This window comes from Lampetra fluviatilis, chromosome 61 (assembly GCF_964198595.1).
Source record: "Lampetra fluviatilis chromosome 61, kcLamFluv1.1, whole genome shotgun sequence".
NCBI classification, from domain to species: Eukaryota; Metazoa; Chordata; class Hyperoartia; order Petromyzontiformes; family Petromyzontidae; genus Lampetra; species Lampetra fluviatilis.
Window position 1 is genome coordinate 169,511 of NC_136335.1, and position 20,162 is coordinate 189,672.

Consider the following 20,162-nt stretch of genomic DNA (forward strand, 5'->3'; position numbering starts at 1 on the left):
AGCGAACGCCCATGCACAACACAAATAGATAGAACACAAATACACACAACTAAAATACGCACAACACAAAACACACAACATAAACACACACAACACAAAACACACAACACAAAACACACACTCATTAACAAGAGTGATTTACGACGATGACGGTGACAGCGGTGATGGTGATGGTGACGCTAATGGTGACGATGATGGTGGTGACGATGATGACGCAGATGGTGACGATGATGACGCTGATGGTGACGATGATGACGCTGATGGTGATGACGGTGATGGTGATAATGAAGATGATGACGCTGATGGTGATTACAGTGATGGTGATAATGAAGACGATGATGCTGATGGTGATTACAGTGATGGTGATAATGAAGACGCTGATAACGATGACGCTGATGGTGACGATGATGACGCTGATGGTGACGATGATGACGCTGATGGTGACGATGATGACACTGATGGTGATAACAACGACGCTGATAACGGTGACAATGATGCTAATAGCGACGATGACGACGACGACGACGACGACAATAACGATGATGATAACGAGCCCGGCGCCGGGATCTCTCCACAGTCCTGAGGAGGGCCACGCTACGGAAAAGCCGGAATGATTTAATCCACGCAGAGGAAGGTGGCCTGGCCGCAGAGAAGCAGCAGCAGACGCCCAGTGTCGCGGAGCCTGGTCAGACGCACTCCTCGCGCTCGTTTGTGCGTCCGTGTGTGTGCAGGGCCAGATTAACATTCAGGGGGGGGGTTGGTTAAAGTTGCTTCCGCCCCCCACCGTGTGGTGTATATTCAGCTCCCTCCCTCTCTAACCGGTTCACCACGGCACGCCCGTGCCCAGTGCCAAACTCACGTCATCTCTCCCCGAGTTAACGTCCACGGTGGGCTCTCCCGCCGCTCGCGTGTTCGTCCCCTGTTGGTCACGGTCCGTTTGGGGTCCTCCTGCGATGTCCGCTCTCCCGTAGAGAGAGGCGCCAGGAGGGGGAACCACAGACGAGCGCGAGGGCAGGGGTACCAACGATTCCCCAAGCTCTGGGGGTCCTGCGTATATTAAGGTGGTGTCCGCCAATTGACGCGTGTCCATACATGTGTGGGAGGAGACCGGCTTAACCATAAGGAGAAGGGAAAAAAAAACGCGCGTGCAAGGGGGAAACGCTCGATCCCGTACCGACGGAATGAGGTGGAGTTCACATTTTTATTGAACCAGTGCTAGTTGACTGGCGTGCGCCACTCGTGTATTTATATATATTTTTTTGTCATTAACTTTTTTCTAGAGGGACAGAAACAATAAAAAAAATCCAGAGGCCCTCTGGCCAGAGACCCTGATAGCCCCGTATGTTAATCTGGCCCTGCGTGCGTGTGCTTTATGTTACCGTGCTGTGCGTGCCGTGGTGCTGTTTGTGTCGCTCTGTGCGCCACTCTGTGTGCATGCGCTTGTGGCTTTCTCTGTCGCATGTGGGTGGAGGTCCGGGTTTTGCTGTGGTGTTATCATTTCTCGTGATGCGACGAGAACCGGCAATGTCAGTTTCTCGCGAACAGTTGTAATCGCCTTTCACAATTGGCTGGTACTTCCAGACTAAGTTAAAGATTACTTAACTGTTCACGACACGCTAACACACACACACACACGAGCGCTAACACGCACACGCGAACAACAGCAACAACCACGATTTGCCGCTGAGCGGCGTTCATGTGGCCACGTGAAGTGTCGAAGGCTCGCTGACGGAAGGTCACGGCACAGAACGAGGTGCCGTGGGTTGACCGACTGAGATGACTGACAGACGCACACCAGCTATGCTCGCCCGTGCTCTGCTCGTCGTTGTGAGCGTCGCTCCTCTGCCATCCGTTGCTGCTGGAGGGCAACTGCCTCCAACTCCCCAGGAGCGATGTCAAGATCGGCATCCACAAAGGCCGATCTTGACACCGCTGCTACCGGTCATTGGCAAGTCCACTCGGCTCCGCGTCCTCTTGTACCGCATCAGCCCCATCTCTTCTCTAGCCCGTGCCGCGCTAGTTTAACTTGTAACTTGCTGGCTACCGTAGTACCAGCCGGGCGATGCAGCCCCTGTAAACCTTCGCTCACCATGTGAATTGCTGGCTACAGCGTCTGAAGACAGACAGCGTCTGAAGACAGACCTGTTCTTCACCTGAGGACGGCTGCTTGCGTTGTGGCCGAAACGTCGTGAGAATTGTATTTTATTATGTTTTATTTTTATTATTTTGTTATTTCCCTTCTACGTGACTTTACCGAAAGAACCAAGAAGATACACGGAGCTATGTTTATGAGTCTCTATGCTGGTCTCTTGGTCTCTATGTGAGTGTATGGGTCTCTATGTGAGTGTATGGGTCTCTATGTGAATGAGTCTATGGTTCTCGATGTGAGTCTATGGATCTTTGTGTGAGTCACTGGTGACTGGGCTTAGACCATCAATTCACCGCACTAGAGAAACCCGGCTTCACCACAGGCAGCAACTGTAACCCGGATTGGAACCCATGCGCTCGCAGCGGTGTCGGCTCAGCATCTGTGATCACTCAACCACCTGGTGCCTCTTTTTAAACAAAAACAACAACAACAAGAACTCTACCCGAGGAAGTCGAAAACATGTGACCTGAATCGCAGCATCACAGCTTTGATGTAGAACGGACAATTGACGGTATGAGGATCGGAGATCTTACAATGGGTGATAGGCGCAGGCGTGTAGGTTCTGGCTCGCAGCCCCCGCTGGCAGGATACAAGACCCGCGACATCTCGAGGGAGAGATCGTGGATCTTGTATCGTGTGAGAGGTGGTGGGTCTTGTATCGTGTGAGAGGTGGTGGGTCTTGTATCGTGTGAGAGGTGGTGGGTCTTGTAGCGTGTGAGAGGTGGTGGGTCTTGTAGCGTGTGAGAGGTGGTGAGTCTTGTAGCGTGTGAGAGGTGGTGGGTCTTGTATCGTGTGAGAGGTGGTGGGTCTTGTAGCGTGTGAGAGGTGGTGAGTCTTGTATCGTGTGAGAGGTGGTGGGTCTTGTAGCGTGTGAGAGGTGGTGGGTCTTGTAGCGTGTGAGAGATCGTGGGTCTTGTAGCGTGTGAGAGATCGTGGGTCTTGTATCGTGTGAGAGGTGGTGGGTCTTGTATCATGTGAGAGGTGGTGGGTCTTGTAGCGTGTGAGAGATCGTGGGTCTTGTATCGTGTGAGAGGTGGTGGGTCTTGTAGCGTGTGAGAGGTGGTGGGTCTTGTAGCGTGTGAGAGATCGTGGGTCTTGTAGCGTGTGAGAGGTGGTGGGTCTTGTAGCGTGTGAGAGGTCGTGGGTCTTGTATCGTGTGAGAGGTGGTGGGTCTTGTAGCGTGAGAGATCGTGGGTCTTGTAGCGTGTGAGAGGTGGTGGGTCTTGTAGCGTGTGAGAGATCGTGGGTCTTGTAGCGTGTGAGAGGTGGTGGGTCTTGTAGCGTGTGAGAGATCGTGGATCTTGTAGCATGTGAGATGTAGTGGGTCTTGTAGCGTGTGAGAGGTGGTGGGTCTTGTAGCGTGTGAGAGGTGGTGGGTCTTGTATCGTGTGAGAGGTGGTGAGTCTTGTAGCGTGTGAGAGATCGTGAGTCTTGTAGCGTGTGAGAGGTGGTGGGTCTTGTAGCGTGTGAGAGGTGGTGAGTCTTGTAGTGTGTGAGAGGTGGTGAGTCTTGTAGCGTGTGAGAGGTGGTGGGTCTTGTAGCGTGTGAGGGGTGGTGGGTCTTGTAGCGTGTGAGAGGTGGTGAGTCTTGTAGCGTGTGAGATGTGGTGGGTCTTGTATCGTATGAGAGGTGGTGGGTCTTGTATCGTATGAGAGGTGGTGGGTCTTGTAGCGTGTGAGAGGTGGTGGGTCTTGTAGCGTGTGAGAGGTGGTGGGTCTTGTATCGTGTGAGAGATCGTGGGTCTTGTATCGTGTGAGAGGTGGTGGGTCTTGTAGCGTGTGAGAGATCGTGGATCTTGTAGCGTGTGAGATGTAGTGGGTCTTGTAGCGTGTGAGAGGTGATGGGTCTTGTATCGTGTGAGAGGTGGTGAGTCTTGTATCGTGTGAGAGGTGGTGAGTCTTGTATCGTGTGAGAGGTGGTGGGTCTTGTAGCGTGTGAGAGATCGTGGATCTTGTAGCGTGTGAGATGTAGTGGGTCTTGTAGCGTGTGAGAGGTGGTGAGTCTTGTAGCGTGTGAGAGGTGGTGGGTCTTGTATCGTGTGAGAGGTGGTGGGTCTTGTATCGTGTGAGAGGTGGTGGGTCTTGTATCGTGTGAGAGGTGGTGGGTCTTGTAGCGTGTGAGAGGTGGTGGGTCTTGTAGCGTGTGAGAGGTGGTGAGTCTTGTAGCGTGTGAGAGGTGGTGGGTCTTGTATCGTGTGAGAGGTGGTGGATCTTGTAGCGTGTGAGAGGTGGTGAGTCTTGTATCGTGTGAGAGGTGGTGGGTCTTGTAGCGTGTGAGAGGTGGTGGGTCTTGTAGCGTGTGAGAGATCGTGGGTCTTGTAGCGTGTGAGAGATCGTGGGTCTTGTATCGTGTGAGAGGTGGTGGGTCTTGTATCATGTGAGAGGTGGTGGGTCTTGTAGCGTGTGAGAGATCGTGGGTCTTGTATCGTGTGAGAGGTGGTGGGTCTTGTAGCGTGTGAGAGGTGGTGGGTCTTGTAGCGTGTGAGAGATCGTGGGTCTTGTAGCGTGTGATAGGTGGTGGGTCTTGTAGCGTGTGAGAGGTCGTGGGTCTTGTATCGTGTGAGAGGTGGTGGGTCTTGTAGCGTGAGAGATCGTGGGTCTTGTAGCGTGTGAGAGGTGGTGGGTCTTGTAGCGTGTGAGAGATCGTGGGTCTTGTAGCGTGTGAGAGGTGGTGGGTCTTGTAGCGTGTGAGAGATCGTGGATCTTGTAGCATGTGAGATGTAGTGGGTCTTGTAGCGTGTGAGAGGTGGTGGGTCTTGTAGCGTGTGAGAGGTGGTGGGTCTTGTATCGTGTGAGAGATCGTGAGTCTTGTAGCGTGTGAGAGGTGGTGGGTCTTGTAGCGTGTGAGAGGTGGTGAGTCTTGTAGTGTGTGAGAGGTGGTGAGTCTTGTAGCGTGTGAGAGGTGGTGGGTCTTGTAGCGTGTGAGGGGTGGTGGGTCTTGTAGCGTGTGAGAGGTGGTGAGTCTTGTAGCGTGTGAGATGTGGTGGGTCTTGTATCGTATGAGAGGTGGTGGGTCTTGTATCGTATGAGAGGTGGTGGGTCTTGTAGCGTGTGAGAGGTGGTGGGTCTTGTAGCGTGTGAGAGGTGGTGGGTCTTGTATCGTGTGAGAGATCGTGGGTCTTGTATCGTGTGAGAGGTGGTGGGTCTTGTAGCGTGTGAGAGATCGTGGATCTTGTAGCGTGTGAGATGTAGTGGGTCTTGTAGCGTGTGAGAGGTGATGGGTCTTGTATCGTGTGAGAGGTGGTGAGTCTTGTATCGTGTGAGAGGTGGTGAGTCTTGTATCGTGTGAGAGGTGGTGGGTCTTGTAGCGTGTGAGAGATCGTGGATCTTGTAGCGTGTGAGATGTAGTGGGTCTTGTAGCGTGTGAGAGGTGGTGAGTCTTGTAGCGTGTGAGAGGTGGTGGGTCTTGTAGCGTGTGAGAGATCGTGGATCTTGTAGCGTGTGAGATGTAGTGGGTCTTGTAGCGTGTGAGAGGTGGTGAGTCTTGTATCGTGTGGGAGGTGGTGGGTCTTGTAGCGTGTGAGAGATCGTGGATCTTGTAGCGTGTGAGATGTAGTGGGTCTTGTAGCGTGTGAGAGGTGGTGGGTCTTGTAGCGTGTGAGAGGTGGTGGGTCTTGTAGCGTGTGAGAGGTGGTGGGTCTTGTAGCGTGTGAGAGGTGGTGGGTCTTGTAGCGTGTGAGAGGTGGTGAGTCTTGTAGCGTGTGAGAGGTGGTGAGTCTTGTAGCGTGTGAGAGGTGGTGAGTCTTGTAGCGTGTGAGAGGTGGTGGGTCTTGTAGCGTGTGAGAGGTGGTGGGTCTTGTAGCGTGTGAGAGGTGGTGGGTCTTGTAGCGTGTGAGAGATCGTGGGTCTTGTAGCGTGTGAGAGGTTGTGGGTCTTGTAGCGTGTGAGAGATCGTGGATCTTGTAGCATGTGAGATGTAGTGGGTCTTGTAGCGTGTGAGAGGTGGTGGGTCTTGTAGCGTGTGAGAGGTGGTGGGTCTTGTATCGTGTGAGAGGTGGTGAGTCTTGTAGCGTGTGAGAGATCGTGAGTCTTGTAGCGTGTGAGAGGTGGTGGGTCTTGTAGCGTGTGAGAGGTGGTGAGTCTTGTAGTGTGTGAGAGGTGGTGAGTCTTGTAGCGTGTGAGAGGTGGTGGGTCTTGTAGCGTGTGAGGGGTGGTGGGTCTTGTAGCGTGTGAGAGGTGGTGAGTCTTGTAGCGTGTGAGATGTGGTGGGTCTTGTATCGTATGAGAGGTGGTGGGTCTTGTATCGTATGAGAGGTGGTGGGTCTTGTAGCGTGTGAGAGGTGGTGGGTCTTGTAGCGTGTGAGAGGTGGTGGGTCTTGTATCGTGTGAGAGATCGTGGGTCTTGTATCGTGTGAGAGGTGGTGGGTCTTGTAGCGTGTGAGAGATCGTGGATCTTGTAGCGTGTGAGATGTAGTGGGTCTTGTAGCGTGTGAGAGGTGATGGGTCTTGTATCGTGTGAGAGGTGGTGAGTCTTGTATCGTGTGAGAGGTGGTGAGTCTTGTATCGTGTGAGAGGTGGTGGGTCTTGTAGCGTGTGAGAGATCGTGGATCTTGTAGCGTGTGAGATGTAGTGGGTCTTGTAGCGTGTGAGAGGTGGTGAGTCTTGTAGCGTGTGAGAGGTGGTGGGTCTTGTAGCGTGTGAGAGATCGTGGATCTTGTAGCGTGTGAGATGTAGTGGGTCTTGTAGCGTGTGAGAGGTGGTGAGTCTTGTATCGTGTGGGAGGTGGTGGGTCTTGTAGCGTGTGAGAGATCGTGGATCTTGTAGCGTGTGAGATGTAGTGGGTCTTGTAGCGTGTGAGAGGTGGTGGGTCTTGTAGCGTGTGAGAGGTGGTGGGTCTTGTAGCGTGTGAGAGGTGGTGGGTCTTGTAGCGTGTGAGAGGTGGTGGGTCTTGTAGCGTGTGAGAGGTGGTGAGTCTTGTAGCGTGTGAGAGGTGGTGAGTCTTGTAGCGTGTGAGAGGTGGTGAGTCTTGTAGCGTGTGAGAGGTGGTGGGTCTTGTAGCGTGTGAGAGGTGGTGGGTCTTGTAGCGTGTGAGAGGTGGTGGGTCTTGTAGCGTGTGAGAGGTGGTGAGTCTTGTAGCGTGTGAGAGGTGGTGAGTCTTGTAGCGTGTGAGAGGTGGTGAGTCTTGTAGCGTGTGAGAGGTGGTGGGTCTTGTAGCGTGTGAGAGGTGGTGGGTCTTGTAGCGTGTGAGAGGTGGTGGGTCTTGTAGCGTGTGAGAGGTGGTGGGTCTTGTAGCGTGTGAGAGGTGATGGGTCTTGTATCGTGTGAGAGGTGGTGCGTCTTGTATCGTGTGAGAGGTGGTGAGTCTTGTATCGTGTGAGAGGTGGTGGGTCTTGTAGCGTGTGAGAGATCGTGGATCTTGTAGCGTGTGAGATGTAGTGGGTCTTGTAGCGTGTGAGAGGTGGTGAGTCTTGTAGCGTGTGAGAGGTGGTGGGTCTTGTAGCGTGTGAGAGATCGTGGATCTTGTAGCGTGTGAGAGGTGGTGGGTCTTGTAGCGTGTGAGAGGTGGTGGGTCTTGTAGCGTGTGAGAGGTGGTGGGTCTTGTAGCGTGTGAGAGGTGGTGGGTCTTGTATCGTGTGAGAGGTGGTGGGTCTGGTAGCGTGTGAGAGGTTGTGGGTCTTGTAGCGTGTGAGAGGTGGTGGGTCTTGTAGCGTGTGAGAGGTGGTGAGTCTTGTAGCGTGTGAGAGGTGGTGGGTCTTGTAGCGTGTGAGAGGTGGTGGGTCTTGTAGCGTGTGAGAGGTGGTGGGTCTTGTAGCGTGTGAGAGGTGGTGGGTCTTGTAGCGTGTGAGAGGTGGTGGGTCTTGTAGCGTGTGAGAGGTGGTGGGTCTTGTAGCGTGTGAGAGGTGGTGAGTCTTGTAGCGTGTGAGAGGTGGTGGGTCTTGTAGCGTGTGAGAGGTGGTGGGTCTTGTAGCGTGTGAGAGGTGGTGGGTCTTGTAGCGTGTGAGAGGTGGTGAGTCTTGTAGCGTGTGAGAGGTGGTGGGTCTTGTAGCGTGTGAGAGGTGGTGGGTCTTTTAGCGTGTGAGAGGTGGTGGGTCTTGTATCGTGTGAGAGGTTGTGGGTCTTGTAGTTTGTTAGAGGTGGTGGGTCTTGTATCGTGTGAGAGGTGGTGAGTCTTGCAGCGTGTGAGAGGTGGTGGGTCTTGTAGCGTGTGAGAGGTGGTGAGTCTTGCAGCGTGTGAGAGGTGGTGAGTCTTGTAGCGTGTGAGAGGTGGTGGGTCTTGTAGCGTGTGAGAGGTGGTGAGTCTTGTAGCGTGTGAGAGGTGGTGAGTCTTGCAGCGTGTGAGAGGTGGTGAGTCTTGCAGCGTGTGAGAGGTGGTGGGTCTTGTAGCGTGTGAGAGGTGGTGAGTCTTGCAGCGTGTGAGAGGTGGTGGGTCTTGTAGCGTGTGAGAGGTGGTGAGTCTTGTAGCGTGTGAGAGGTGGTGGGTCTTGCAGCGTGTGAGAGGTGGTGGGTCTTGTAGCGTGTGAGAGGTGGTGAGTCTTGCAGCGTGTGAGAGGTGGTGGGTCTTGTAGCGTGTGAGAGGTGGTGAGTCTTGTAGCGTGTGAGAGGTGGTGGGTCTTGCAGCGTGTGAGAGGTGGTGGGTCTTGTAGCGTGTGAGAGGTGGTGAGTCTTGTAGCGTGTGAGAGGTGGTGAGTCTTGCAGCGTGTGAGAGGTGGTGAGTCTTGTAGCGTGTGAGAGGTGGTGGGTCTTGTAGCGTGTGAGAGGTGGTGAGTCTTGCAGCGTGTGAGAGGTGGTGGGTCTTGTAGCGTGTGAGAGGTGGTGAGTCTTGCAGCGTGTGAGAGGTGGTGGGTATTGTAGCGTGTGAGAGGTGGTGGGTCTTGTATCGTGTGAGAGGTGGTGGGTCTTGTAGCGTGTGAGAGGTTGTGGGTCTTGTAGCGTGTGAGAGGTGGTGAGTCTTGTGGCGTGTGAGAGGTCGTGGGTGTTATATTGTACAAGATATTGTGGGTCTTATATCGTTCTTGGATCGCATATCGTACGAGATCTCGTGGGTCTTGTATTGTGCAAGAGATCGTGGTTGATGCCTTATCGCAGCAAAATCGTGGTTTACAACCTCCCTCCTCAACTGCACCTTCACACTCCCTTGATTGCTTCCTTTCTCTCCTTCCCTTGGGTGAATAAGTGGGGGAGCGAGCGAGTGATTGGGCTATTGTGTGGGTGGTGGTTGAGTGGGTTAATGAGTGAATAGGTGAGCGGGTTGGTAGATGAGTGAGTCGGGTGACTGAATTAATGAGTAGGCGGGCGAATGAATGGCATGGATAAGTGGGTGAGTCGGTGGATGAGTGAGTTGGTGGAGGGGTGAGTGAGTGAGTAGGTAGGTCGGTGGGTGGGTGAGTGAATGAGTAGGTGGGTGAGTGATTGATTGTGTGGGTGGGTGAGTGAGTTAGTGAATAAGTAGGGGAGCGAGCAAGTGATTGGGCCATTGGGTGGGTGGTGGTTGAGTGGGTTAATGAGTGAATAGGTGAGCGGGTTGGTAGATGAGTGAGTCGGGTGACTGAATTAATGAGTAGGCGGGCGAATGAATGGCATGGATAAGTGGGTGAGTCGGTGGATGAGTGAGTTGGTGGAGGGGTGAGTGAGTAGGTAGGTCGGTGGGTGGGTGAGTGAGTGAGTGAGTAGGTGGGTGAGTGAATGAGTGTGTGGGTGGGTGAGTGAGTTAGTAGGTTGGTGGGTGGATGACTGAGTAAGTGGGTTGGTGAGTAGGCGGGTGGGGTCATAAGCGAATGAGTGGCGATCAAGTGAGTTAGTGAGCAGCCTGGCTGAGCGGGTTAGCGAGCGAGCGGACGGGCATCTGAGTGAGGTGAAAGTGAACTCGTAGCTCTACGGACGCATTGCAAATCCAATCCACCATCGTCGGCCACCATCGCCACCCCACTCCACCTCCTCGTCATCATCGTCGTGGTTGTACACGTGACCTCTCTGCGCGTTGCCCGTCTGCCCAGGCTCCCCGTTCGCCCGCGCCAGCATCACCGGCGTCAAAGCCGACGGCGCCGGCGCGGCCATCGGCGCGGGAATCGGCGGCGTCGGAGGGGGCAGCCTGGCCGGTGCCTCGGGCGGCGCCGGCGCCAGCGGCGTCGCGGCCGGTGCCGCTGCGGCCTCCTCCTCCTCGTACTTTCAGCGCAAGGAGAAGCGCCTGCGCTTCTGCATCCGCCGCATGGTGAAGTCTCAGGCGTTCTACTGGACGGTGCTCTGCCTGGTGGCGCTCAACACGCTCTGCGTCGCCATGGTCCACTACAAGCAGCCCAAGGAGCTCACCGAAGTGCTCTGTGAGTCGGCACTACTCCCCCTCCCCACCAATTCCTCCCCCTCCTTTCACCAACCCCCCCCTACCAATCCTCCCCCCCCCCCCCGTCGCCGAATTATCCCCCCCAATCCCACAGAGAAATCCATAGACTCGCGTAGAGACGCACCTCATCACGAAGAGGATTATAGACTGACAGCGAGAGCCACATCATCGCATAGAGACCCATAGACTCGTGTAGAGACCCACATAATTGCGTCGCGACCCACCACAGACTCGCATACAGATCCCATGGATATAGGGAGATCAATAAACAAATAGAAAGGCCTATAGACGTATGCAGAGTCCCCATAGGTTTAGTGAAAGGCCCATAGACTCCCATAGACTCACGACGGCTCTGTGGTCAAACTGTGGTCTCTTGTGCGGCAAGTTGAGGGTCTCAGCCTAGTCACCCGGCGACCCCGAGTTTGATTCCCGCTCACGGCCAACATCAGTGACGATTATCTGAACCGGTCCTGGGCCTCCCCTTGGTCGGCTCAGCCTTAAATGAATGCCTGGTGCGGCGTGTCAACATCGCCGCTGGAAAGACAAAGGCGGCCGGGCGTGGTGCTGGCCACCCAGCCCCTCGTGTTGCCGTGCCGGCCATTCGTTAGGTGCTACTCACTGAAAGCACTTGCCCCAAAAAGTCTGTTGAGGCTGTACGGGGGATCTTTGTCTTTGCAGCTTACATGGAGTTTGTGTTCCTGGGTCTCTTCCTGCTGGAAATGATGCTCAAGATGTACGGGCTCGGGATGCAGAACTACTTCCACTCCTCCTTCAACTGCTTCGACTTTGCGGTGAGATGCAGGCAGCAGCTATGATGGCAGCAGCAGCAGTAGCATCACTAGGAGCATGAGCAGTGGCATCATCAGTTGCAGCAGTAATAGTAGTAACAACAGCATCAGCAAAAACAGCAGATATGTCATATCTTAAGACATACTCACGATCAACTGAACGGAATACTTACTATATGCAGGCACTCCTCTACTTACAAACGGTTCCAGAGATCTGTTGGTTAGTCGATTTGTTCTTCAGTACAACTTGACTCCTGTCAATTCCAAACACGTTGTACGGCATCTACACCAAAGACGGGGAATGGCTTTAAACGTTTATAATCTCTTGTGAATGTAGATCCCACTGGTTCTTCACGTTCTGCATATGTGGATGCTCGTGTTTCCTCTCTACTCTCTTTAAACAACTGACTGAGAGATGTCTGCACAGTTGCTCTCTTCTTCAGCCTGTCACAGGCAATAGCATCGTGAACAGCTGCAACTGGACATACGGACAGGTTTGTTCGTATCTCTGAACATTCGTAAGTCGCTTTGTTCGTAAGCAGAGTTCCCCCCCTATGTACGGAGCGGAGCTCACCAGGAGGAGGCATGGCGTTGATGGGCGGGGATGTCCGTGCGGTGCAGGTGGTGATCGGCAGCATCTTCGAAATCATCTGGTCCACTCTGCAGCCCAGGTCGGCGTTTGGCCTCAGGGTTCTGCGGGCCCTGAGGCTTCTGAGGATCTTCAAGGTCACCAAGTGAGTGGGGGACCCCCCCACCTCTCCCCACCCTCCACCCCCCCCCCCCCAACGACACACAAAACTTCTTAGCGCTCGGGGACTTTCCGCAGCGGCAGCCGATGGTGACAACAACAAAGATGACGACGACGATGGTAACGACGATGGTGACAACAACAAAGATGACGACGACGATGGTAACGACGATGGTGACGACAACAAAGATGACGACGACGATGGTAACGACGATGGTGACGACGACGAAGATGACGACGACGATGACGACGACGACGATGACGACGATGATGACGATGATGACGACGATGGTGACGACAACAAAGATGACGACGACGACTTGCCCTGCAAGCCGCTTGGGGTTGTGCGGACGAACAAAGCGTCGCGGTGTTCGATGTGGCTGCGGTGCGTGTACCCAGTGCGATGTGTAAAGAAGCGTCACTGCCGGGGGGGGGGAGACAAAGGCGGCCGGGCGTGGCGGTGGCCACACCCGTAATACAAGTTTCCCCCCCACCATGGGTTTGATCGCGTAATTATAAACACGCCGTTAAACCCGCCACCACCCGACACGGCCATTTGGTAAGGTTTGTCACGTAACACAAAAATGTGCGCAATTAGCTTCGACATCAGCACGAAGCCGGTTGTGCGTTGGCGAGCGAACCCACGGCAAGATTTACATTTCGAGTGACTGTGACGTTTGGCTGGCGATTGTGGTCGCCACCCACCCCGAGCGTGTGCCTCGTACTTGCTGCTGTTCGCTTACGGCACTTGCCTCCAACAGCCTGCGAGAGCCTATGTGGGGCACCTTTGTCTCTACGTGGGTAATGGTCGTCTCTTGAGGGGAGCGGCGGCGTAGTGGTTAGCGCTACGCTGCGCTACGACCCCCGGCGACCCGGGCTCCATCCCCGCTCACGGCCTACACCAGTGACGATTATCTGAACCGGTCCTGGGCCTCCCCCCTAGGTCGACTCAGTCTCAAATTAGTACCTGGTGCTGTGCGTATACATCGCCACTTAGGGAGACAAAGGCGGCCGGGGCGTGGTGCTCGCTACCCACCTCGTGTGCGACGGTGCCGGCCTTCATAGGTGCTCGCAATCGGCACGTGTTCCCAACAGTCTGTTACAGGCTACACGGGGATCCCTTGTCTGTGCGCGTGCGCTTGTGTGTAGGTACTGGTCATCTCTGCGGAATCTGGTCGTGTCTCTGCTCAACTCCATGAAGTCCATCGTGTCCCTCCTCTTCCTGCTCTTCCTCTTCATCGTCGTCTTCGCTCTGCTGGGCATGCAGCTCTTCGGGGGCCAGTGAGTGGAATGCAGTCAAACTTTACCAGGGCCCCTCCCCCTCCCCCCTCCTGCTAGATTTTAACCGCAAAATAAAAATCTCCGCAAATACCGGAGAAAGAAGAAATCCGTTGGGGGTGAAAATATAATCTCACACGACAAAACGCGATCCCCCTCCCCCCTCCTCATCCTCCTGCTCCGTGTTGTCAGAGAGCAGAACCCACAGAAGCAGATATTACAGAGCTACCTCTGAGATCCCTTCTTCAAATGACGTCTGGGCCACACAGAATGGCCCTGCGGAAGTGGAGTCTACAGAGCTACCTCTGAGATCAAGTGACCACTGGTCCACACAGAATGGCCATGCGGAAGTGGAGTCTACAGAGCTACCTCTGAGATCACTGCTTCAAGTGACCACTGGTCCACACAGAACGGAAGTGCATTCCACAGAACTACCTCTGAGATTCCTTCTGCAGAGGGCAGCACTCTCCCGCCCCCCCCCCCCCCCCGCTCTGCCATACGAGAGTAATGTTTGTTGCACGGCAGTCAAAATTTCTCTTTGTTTTATTTTTGTCAATTCTCAGAGCCGGCAATGGGATCTCTAGCGGATACGATACTCCCTCAGATGTCTTTGTAATTCGTTTTCTCTGTCGCCCGTCTTCCTCCAGATTTAACTTCGACCACAGCACCCCCGACACGAACTTCAACACCTTCCCGGCGGCCATCATGACCGTGTTCCAGGCCGGTCCCTCTGTTCCTCACTCACACCCCCGACATCGCGCACTCCGCACGCAGCACGCATGCAGGGGACGACGGTGGTGACGGTGGTGGCGGTGATAGTCGGTGGTGGCGATGATGGTGATGGCAATGATGAAGATGACGATGATGGCGGTCGTGCTGATGATGATGATGGTGGTGGTGGTGGTGATGATGATGGTGATGACAATGATAAAGATGGTGATGATGACAATGACGATGGTGATCGTGACAGCAATTATGGCGATGACAATAGCAATGATGATGCCGATGATGATGATGTTTAAGATGGTAATGATGATGGTGATGATGATGGCGATGATGATGATAACGATGATGGCGATGATGATGATAACGATGATGGCGATAATGATGATGGCGATGATGGCGACGATGGTGATGATGATAGCGATGATCTCGATGATGATGGTGGTGGTGATGATGACGACGTGCCCTGCGCTTTGTGCAGATCCTGACGGGCGAGGACTGGAACGTGGTGATGTACGATGCCATCGTGTCGCAGGGCGGCGTCGACGACGGGATGTTCGCCTCCCTCTACTTCATCGTCCTCACCCTCTTCGGGAACTGTATCCTCACCCCCCCACCACCCCCACCCACCCCACCATCGTCATCACACGAACTCTGGTCATCCTCACAGCAGCAGCAGCAGCGGTGGTGGTGGCTTTGCTGGCTGGCTGCTGCTCCTGCGACCGTCTGGAACGCTCTTCCCCTCCGGGAGCTGTATGGCACTTTAAAATCATTATTTGGATTGACAATCTAATTTCTTGAGAAGCGCTTGTTGTTTATCCTTCTGCCTGTCTATTTGTCTTTCCGTCTGTGTGTCAATCTGTCTCTCGATCCGTGCGTCTCCCCATCTGTCCGTGTGTCCATCTGTTCATCCCTCTGTTCATCCGTCCGTCCGTCGTGTCCGCCTGCTAAGGTTGTCCCTTGAGCGTCCGCGCGGCGTCCGTGCTGAGCCCTTAACGACATCCACTGTGACGCACAGACACCCTCCTCAACGTCTTCCTGGCCATCGCTGTGGACAATCTCGCCAATGCCCAGGAGCTGACCAAGGTGATGCATCGATGAGGGTGATCGTCGGTGCCCCGAGCGCGGGGCGTGGCGGCGCAGCGGTTAGCGCGGGGAGCGGCGGCGCAGCGGTTAGCGCGGGGAGCGGCGGCGCAGCGGTTAGCGCGGGGAGCGGCGGCGCAGCGGTTAGCGCGGCCGCGCTACGAACCCCGGCGGCCCCAGTTCGGTTCCCCGCTCACGACCCACCGCCGACACCGATGACGGTTGTCTGAACCCGTCCCGGCCTCTTCCTAGGTCAGCCTGAGACGAGTACCTTGTTCAGAATGCTGCTGCGAGAGTGCTCACATGGTCACCATTCCGTGAGCGCATTGCACCAGGTCCTCTTAGCTCTGCACTGGCTACCGGTCAAATTCCGGGTGCATTTTTATGGTACAGCTTTTCACCTTTCAGGCTTTAAGAGGGCTCGCCTCACATTACTTGCAGGGACTAAAACATTTATATATTCCCCCAAGCTCTGCAGTCCTCTGTATATATCCCATCAAGGTCCTTCAGATCTTCCGGTCTCCGACTGCTTGGCACTCCCAGGTCGCGCTCTCTTGGTGACCGGGCTTTTGTTAGCGTGGCGCCGAAACCTCGGATCGCCTCGCCACTTGAAATCAGGGCAATCGGAGTCGGTAGATTCAAGTCCGCTTTGAAACCCCGTCTCTTTAAAGTGGCCTTGCCTCTCGAGTTCGGCCGGTTGCCCCCTGGTTCTGTCATTGTCTCCTGCTCTTCATGCGTTGCGCACTTGGATCCTAGGTATGAGAATGCGCAACCAATACATGTGAATTATTATCGTCGTCGCCAACATCGCCACTCGAGAGACGAAGGTGGCCGCGGCTGCCGTGGGGTTTGTTGTTGGCCACCCGGGAGCTGCCTCAGCGCCAAACGGCACGTGCCCCGACGGTCCGTTGCGGCTACGCGGGGGCGACCTTTGCCCTCGACGTGGCTGGCGGAGGGAGCTTGGCGCGTGCGGGAGATGTATGTGGGGGTTGCGCGGTTACTCCCAGCAGGACGAGGAGGAGGAAGAGGAGGCTGCCACGCATAAACTCGCCATGCAGAAAGCCCGGGAGGTCGCCGAGGTCAGCCCCATTTCGGCCGCCAATCTGTCCAGGTGGGGGTACGCGGCGGCGGCGTCGTCATCATCGTTGTTGTAATCATCATCGTCGTCATCGTCGTCGTCGTCATCATTGTCATCATCATCATGGTCATCATAATTATCATCATCGTCGTCATCATTGTCATCATCACCCTTATCGTCATCATAATCGTCGTCGTCATCGTCGCCATTAACGTCATCATCACTGTCATCATCACCCTCATCACCATCACCACCGTCGCTGACTCCCTTCCTCCCCGCGCCGTCGTGCGCCAGCAAGGAGCCGCGGCTCTCCTCCAAGCCGCGCTCCGTGTGGGAGCAGCGCGCCAACGAGCTGCGACGCCAGCACCTGCGCGCCACCAGCACAGAGGCCCTCAACGCCAGCCCCTTCCGCACCTCGTCGGCCTGCTACCGGCCCCCACCCGACCCCACGGCCACGCGGCCCCCGCAGGCCGCCGGAGCCGCCGTCGTCGGCGGAATCGGAGTCGGTGGAATCGCCGGCGCCGTGCCGACCGGAGGCCTGGCGCTCGGGCACCCGGGCCGCGATGACGTGTTTACCGGTGAGTGGCGGTAATGGTGGTGGTGGTAATGGTGGTGCTCGTAACAGTGGTGGTGGTGGTAATGGTAGTGGTGTTGGTATCAGTAGTAGTGGTGGTGGTAACGGTAGTGGTGGTTGTCACGGTGGTGGTAACGGTAGTGGTGGTTGTAACGGTGGTGGTTGTAATGGTGGTGGTGGTAACGGTAGAGTAGTAGCGGGTTAGCACCGTGCTGCGCAACGATCCCGGCAAACCCGAGTTTGATTCCTGCTCACGGCCACCAACATTGGTGGTGATTATCTGAACTAGTCCTGGGCCTCCCCTAGGTCGACTCATCCTCACAATGAGTACCTGGTGAAGTGGGTGGATGGTGGTGGGTGGTGGTGGATGGTGTTCAGTTAATTCTTCAACCCAACCATCTCTCCGCTCCACCCACCCATCCATCCGTTCGTCCATCCGCCCACGTGTCCATCCTATTGTCTCCCTGTCCCTCAGTCCAATCCGTCTGTCCGTCCATCCGCCGGTGCGTGCGTCCGACAAGCTGCGTGCGTGCGTGCGACGGGCTGCGTGTGTGTGTGCGACGGGCTGCGTGTGTGCGACGGGCTGCGTGTGTGTGTGCGACGGGCTGCGTGCGTGTGTGCGATGGGCTGCGTGTGTGTGTGCGACGGGCTGCGTGTGTGCGACGGGCTGCGTGTGTGTGTGCGACGGGCTGCGTGTGTGTGTGCGACGGGCTGCGTGCGTGTGTGCGACGGGCTGCGTGCGTGTGTGCGACGGGCTGCGTGCGTGTGTGCGACGGGCTGCGTGCGTGTGTGCGACGGGCTGCGTGCGTGTGTGCGACGGGCTGCGTGCGTGTGTGCGACGGGCTGCGTGCGTGTGTGCGACGGGCTGTGTGCGTGTGTGCGACGGGCTGCGTGTGTGTGTGCGACGGGCTGCGTGTGTGTGTGTGACGGGCTGCGTGTGTGTGTGCGACGGGCTGCGTGCGTGTGTGCGACGGGCTGCGTGTGTGTGTGTGTGCGACGGGCTGCGTGCGTGTGTGTGACGGGCTGCGTGTGTGTGTGCGACGGGCTGCGTGCGTGTGTGCGACGGGCTGCGTGTGTGTGTATGTGCGACGGGCTGCGTGCGTGTGTGTGACGGGCTGCGTGTGTGTGTGCGACGGGCTGCGTGTGTGTGTGCGACGGGCTGCGTGTGTGTGTGTGTGCGACGGGCTGCGTGCGTGTGTGCGACGGGCTGCGTGTGTGTGTGCGACGGGCTGCGTGCGTGTGTGCGACGGGCTGCGTGCGTGTGTGTGACGGGCTGCGTGTGTGTGTGTGACGGGCTGCGTGTGTGTGTGCGACTGGCTGCGTGTGTGTATGTGACGGGCTGCGTGTGTGTGTGCGACGGGCTGCGTGTGTGTGTGCGACGGGCTGCGTGTGTGTGTGCGACGGGCTGCGTGTGTGTGTGCGACGGGCTGCGTGTGTGCGACGGGCTGCGTGTGTGTGTGCGACGGGCTGCGTGTGTGTGTGCGACGGGCTGCGTGCGTGTGTGCGACGGGCTGCGTGTGTGTGTGCGACGGGCTGCGTGTGTGTGTGCGACGGGCTGCGTGTGTGTGTGCGACGGGCTGCGTGCGTGTGTGCGATGGGCTTAGTGCGTGTGTGTGACGGGCTGCGTGCGTGTGTGCGACGGGCTGCGTGCGTGTGTGCGACGGGCTGCGTGTGTGTGTGCGACGGGCTGCGTGCGTGTGTGTGACGGGCTGCGTGTGTGTGTGCGATGGGCTGCGTGCGTGTGTGCGACGGGCTGCGTGTGTGTGTGCGACGGGCTGCGTGCGTGTGTGTGACGGGCTGCGTGTGTGTGTGCGATGGGCTGCGTGCGTGTGTGCGATGGGCTGCGTGTGTGTGTGTGTGCGACGGGCTGCGTGCGTGTGTGTGACGGGCTGCGTGTGTGTGTGCGACGGGCTGCGTGCGTGTGTGCGACGGGCTGCGTGTGTGTGTGTGTGCGACGGGCTGCGTGCGTGTGTGTGACGGGCTGCGTGTGTGTGTGCGACGGGCTGCGTGTGTGTGTGCGACGGGCTGCGTGTGTGTGTGTGTGCGACGGGCTGCGTGCGTGTGTGCGACGGGCTGCGTGCGTGTGTGCGACGGGCTGCGTGTGTGTGTGCAACGGGCTGCGTGCGTGTGTGCGACGGGCTGCGTGTGTGTGTGCGACGGGCTGCGTGCGTGTGTGTGACGGGCTGCGTGTGTGTGTGTGACGGGCTGCGTGTGTGTGTGCGACGGGCTGCGTGTGTGTATGTGACGGGCTGCGTGTGTGTGTGCGACGGGCTGCGTGTGTGTGTGCGACGGGCTGCGTGTGTGTGTGCGACGGGCTGCGTGTGTGTGTGCGACGGGCTGCGTGTGCGTGCACCTCGCAGGAGAGAGGGAGTTCCTCCTCGCCTCCTCGGGCCTGGAGGCCCCGCGGAGACCCAACGGAGTGCCGCGGGACGGGGAGCTCAACGGGCAGAGGGGTGCCGCCGATGGCGTGCGCAGGTACCAGTTCGAGTCCAGCGGCCGCAAATGCTCGCAGGCTAGGCGGGTGGGTTAAAGGTCAAGACAAAAAGCAATGAGTCTGGCAGCTGCACAGTGGCAACATCCATTCACCCACTCACCCAGGCACCCAGGCACCCAGTCACCCACTCACCCACTCACCCACTCACCCACTCACTCACCCACCCAGTCACCCACTCACCCACTCACCCACTCGCTCACCCACTCACCCAATCACCCACTCACCCACTCACCCACTCATCTACTCACCCACTCACTCATCTACTCACCTACTCATCCATTCACCTACTCACCCAGTCACCCACTCACCCAATCACCCACTCACCCAGTCACCCACTCACCCACTCATCCACTCGCTCACCCACTCACCCACTCACCCAATCACCCACTCATCCACTCACCCACTCACTCACCCACTCACCCACTCACCTACTCATCCACTCACCCACTCATCCATTCACCTACTCATCCACTCACCCAGTCACCCACTCACCCACTCATCCAGGCACCCACTCACCAAGTCACTCACCCACTCGCCCACTCACCCACTCACCAACCCACCGACTCATCCACTCATTCACCCACTCACCAACCCACCCACTCACTGACTCATCCGCTCACCCACTCACCTACAAGACGGCACTGAAACAGCTCTCTCCAAGTGGGACGCTAGAGATCCGGCGACGCCACTTGCAAGCGGTAGGCCTCTGCGTGATGGCATCGTGGTCAGAATGCGCCTATATATATATTTTTTTATCCACACCGCAAACGACCCGATTGTGTATGACGTGGAGAAGGGCCATCACCCAGAGCATAACGCGAGTTGACTCGTTAGTTGTAACAGTAACAAGAAGGGTGTTTTATTTTTCTCTTTTTTACTTTACTTCTGATGTACGGCACTTTTGAGATGACCAATTTGACAAGCGCTTCGTGAAACTGAGTTCCTCATCACCGTTATAATGATTATCATT

At 56.4% G+C, this 20,162-nt stretch overlaps 1 protein-coding gene across 1 annotated transcript in view; it reads left to right on the forward strand.

The window, feature by feature from the left end:
• The window catches only part of LOC144951274 (voltage-dependent P/Q-type calcium channel subunit alpha-1A-like), a 131,710-nt gene that overhangs the window by 46,791 nt on the left and 64,757 nt on the right, over window positions 1-20,162 (forward strand). The window contains 11 exon segments of the mRNA XM_078881442.1: window positions 578-685; window positions 10,083-10,406; window positions 11,105-11,217; window positions 11,836-11,948; window positions 13,112-13,243; window positions 13,888-13,960; window positions 14,445-14,562; window positions 14,982-15,049; window positions 16,057-16,157; window positions 16,419-16,702; window positions 19,059-19,173. Coding sequence (XP_078737568.1) covers window positions 578-685; window positions 10,083-10,406; window positions 11,105-11,217; window positions 11,836-11,948; window positions 13,112-13,243; window positions 13,888-13,960; window positions 14,445-14,562; window positions 14,982-15,049; window positions 16,057-16,157; window positions 16,419-16,702; window positions 19,059-19,173 — 1,549 coding nt within the window.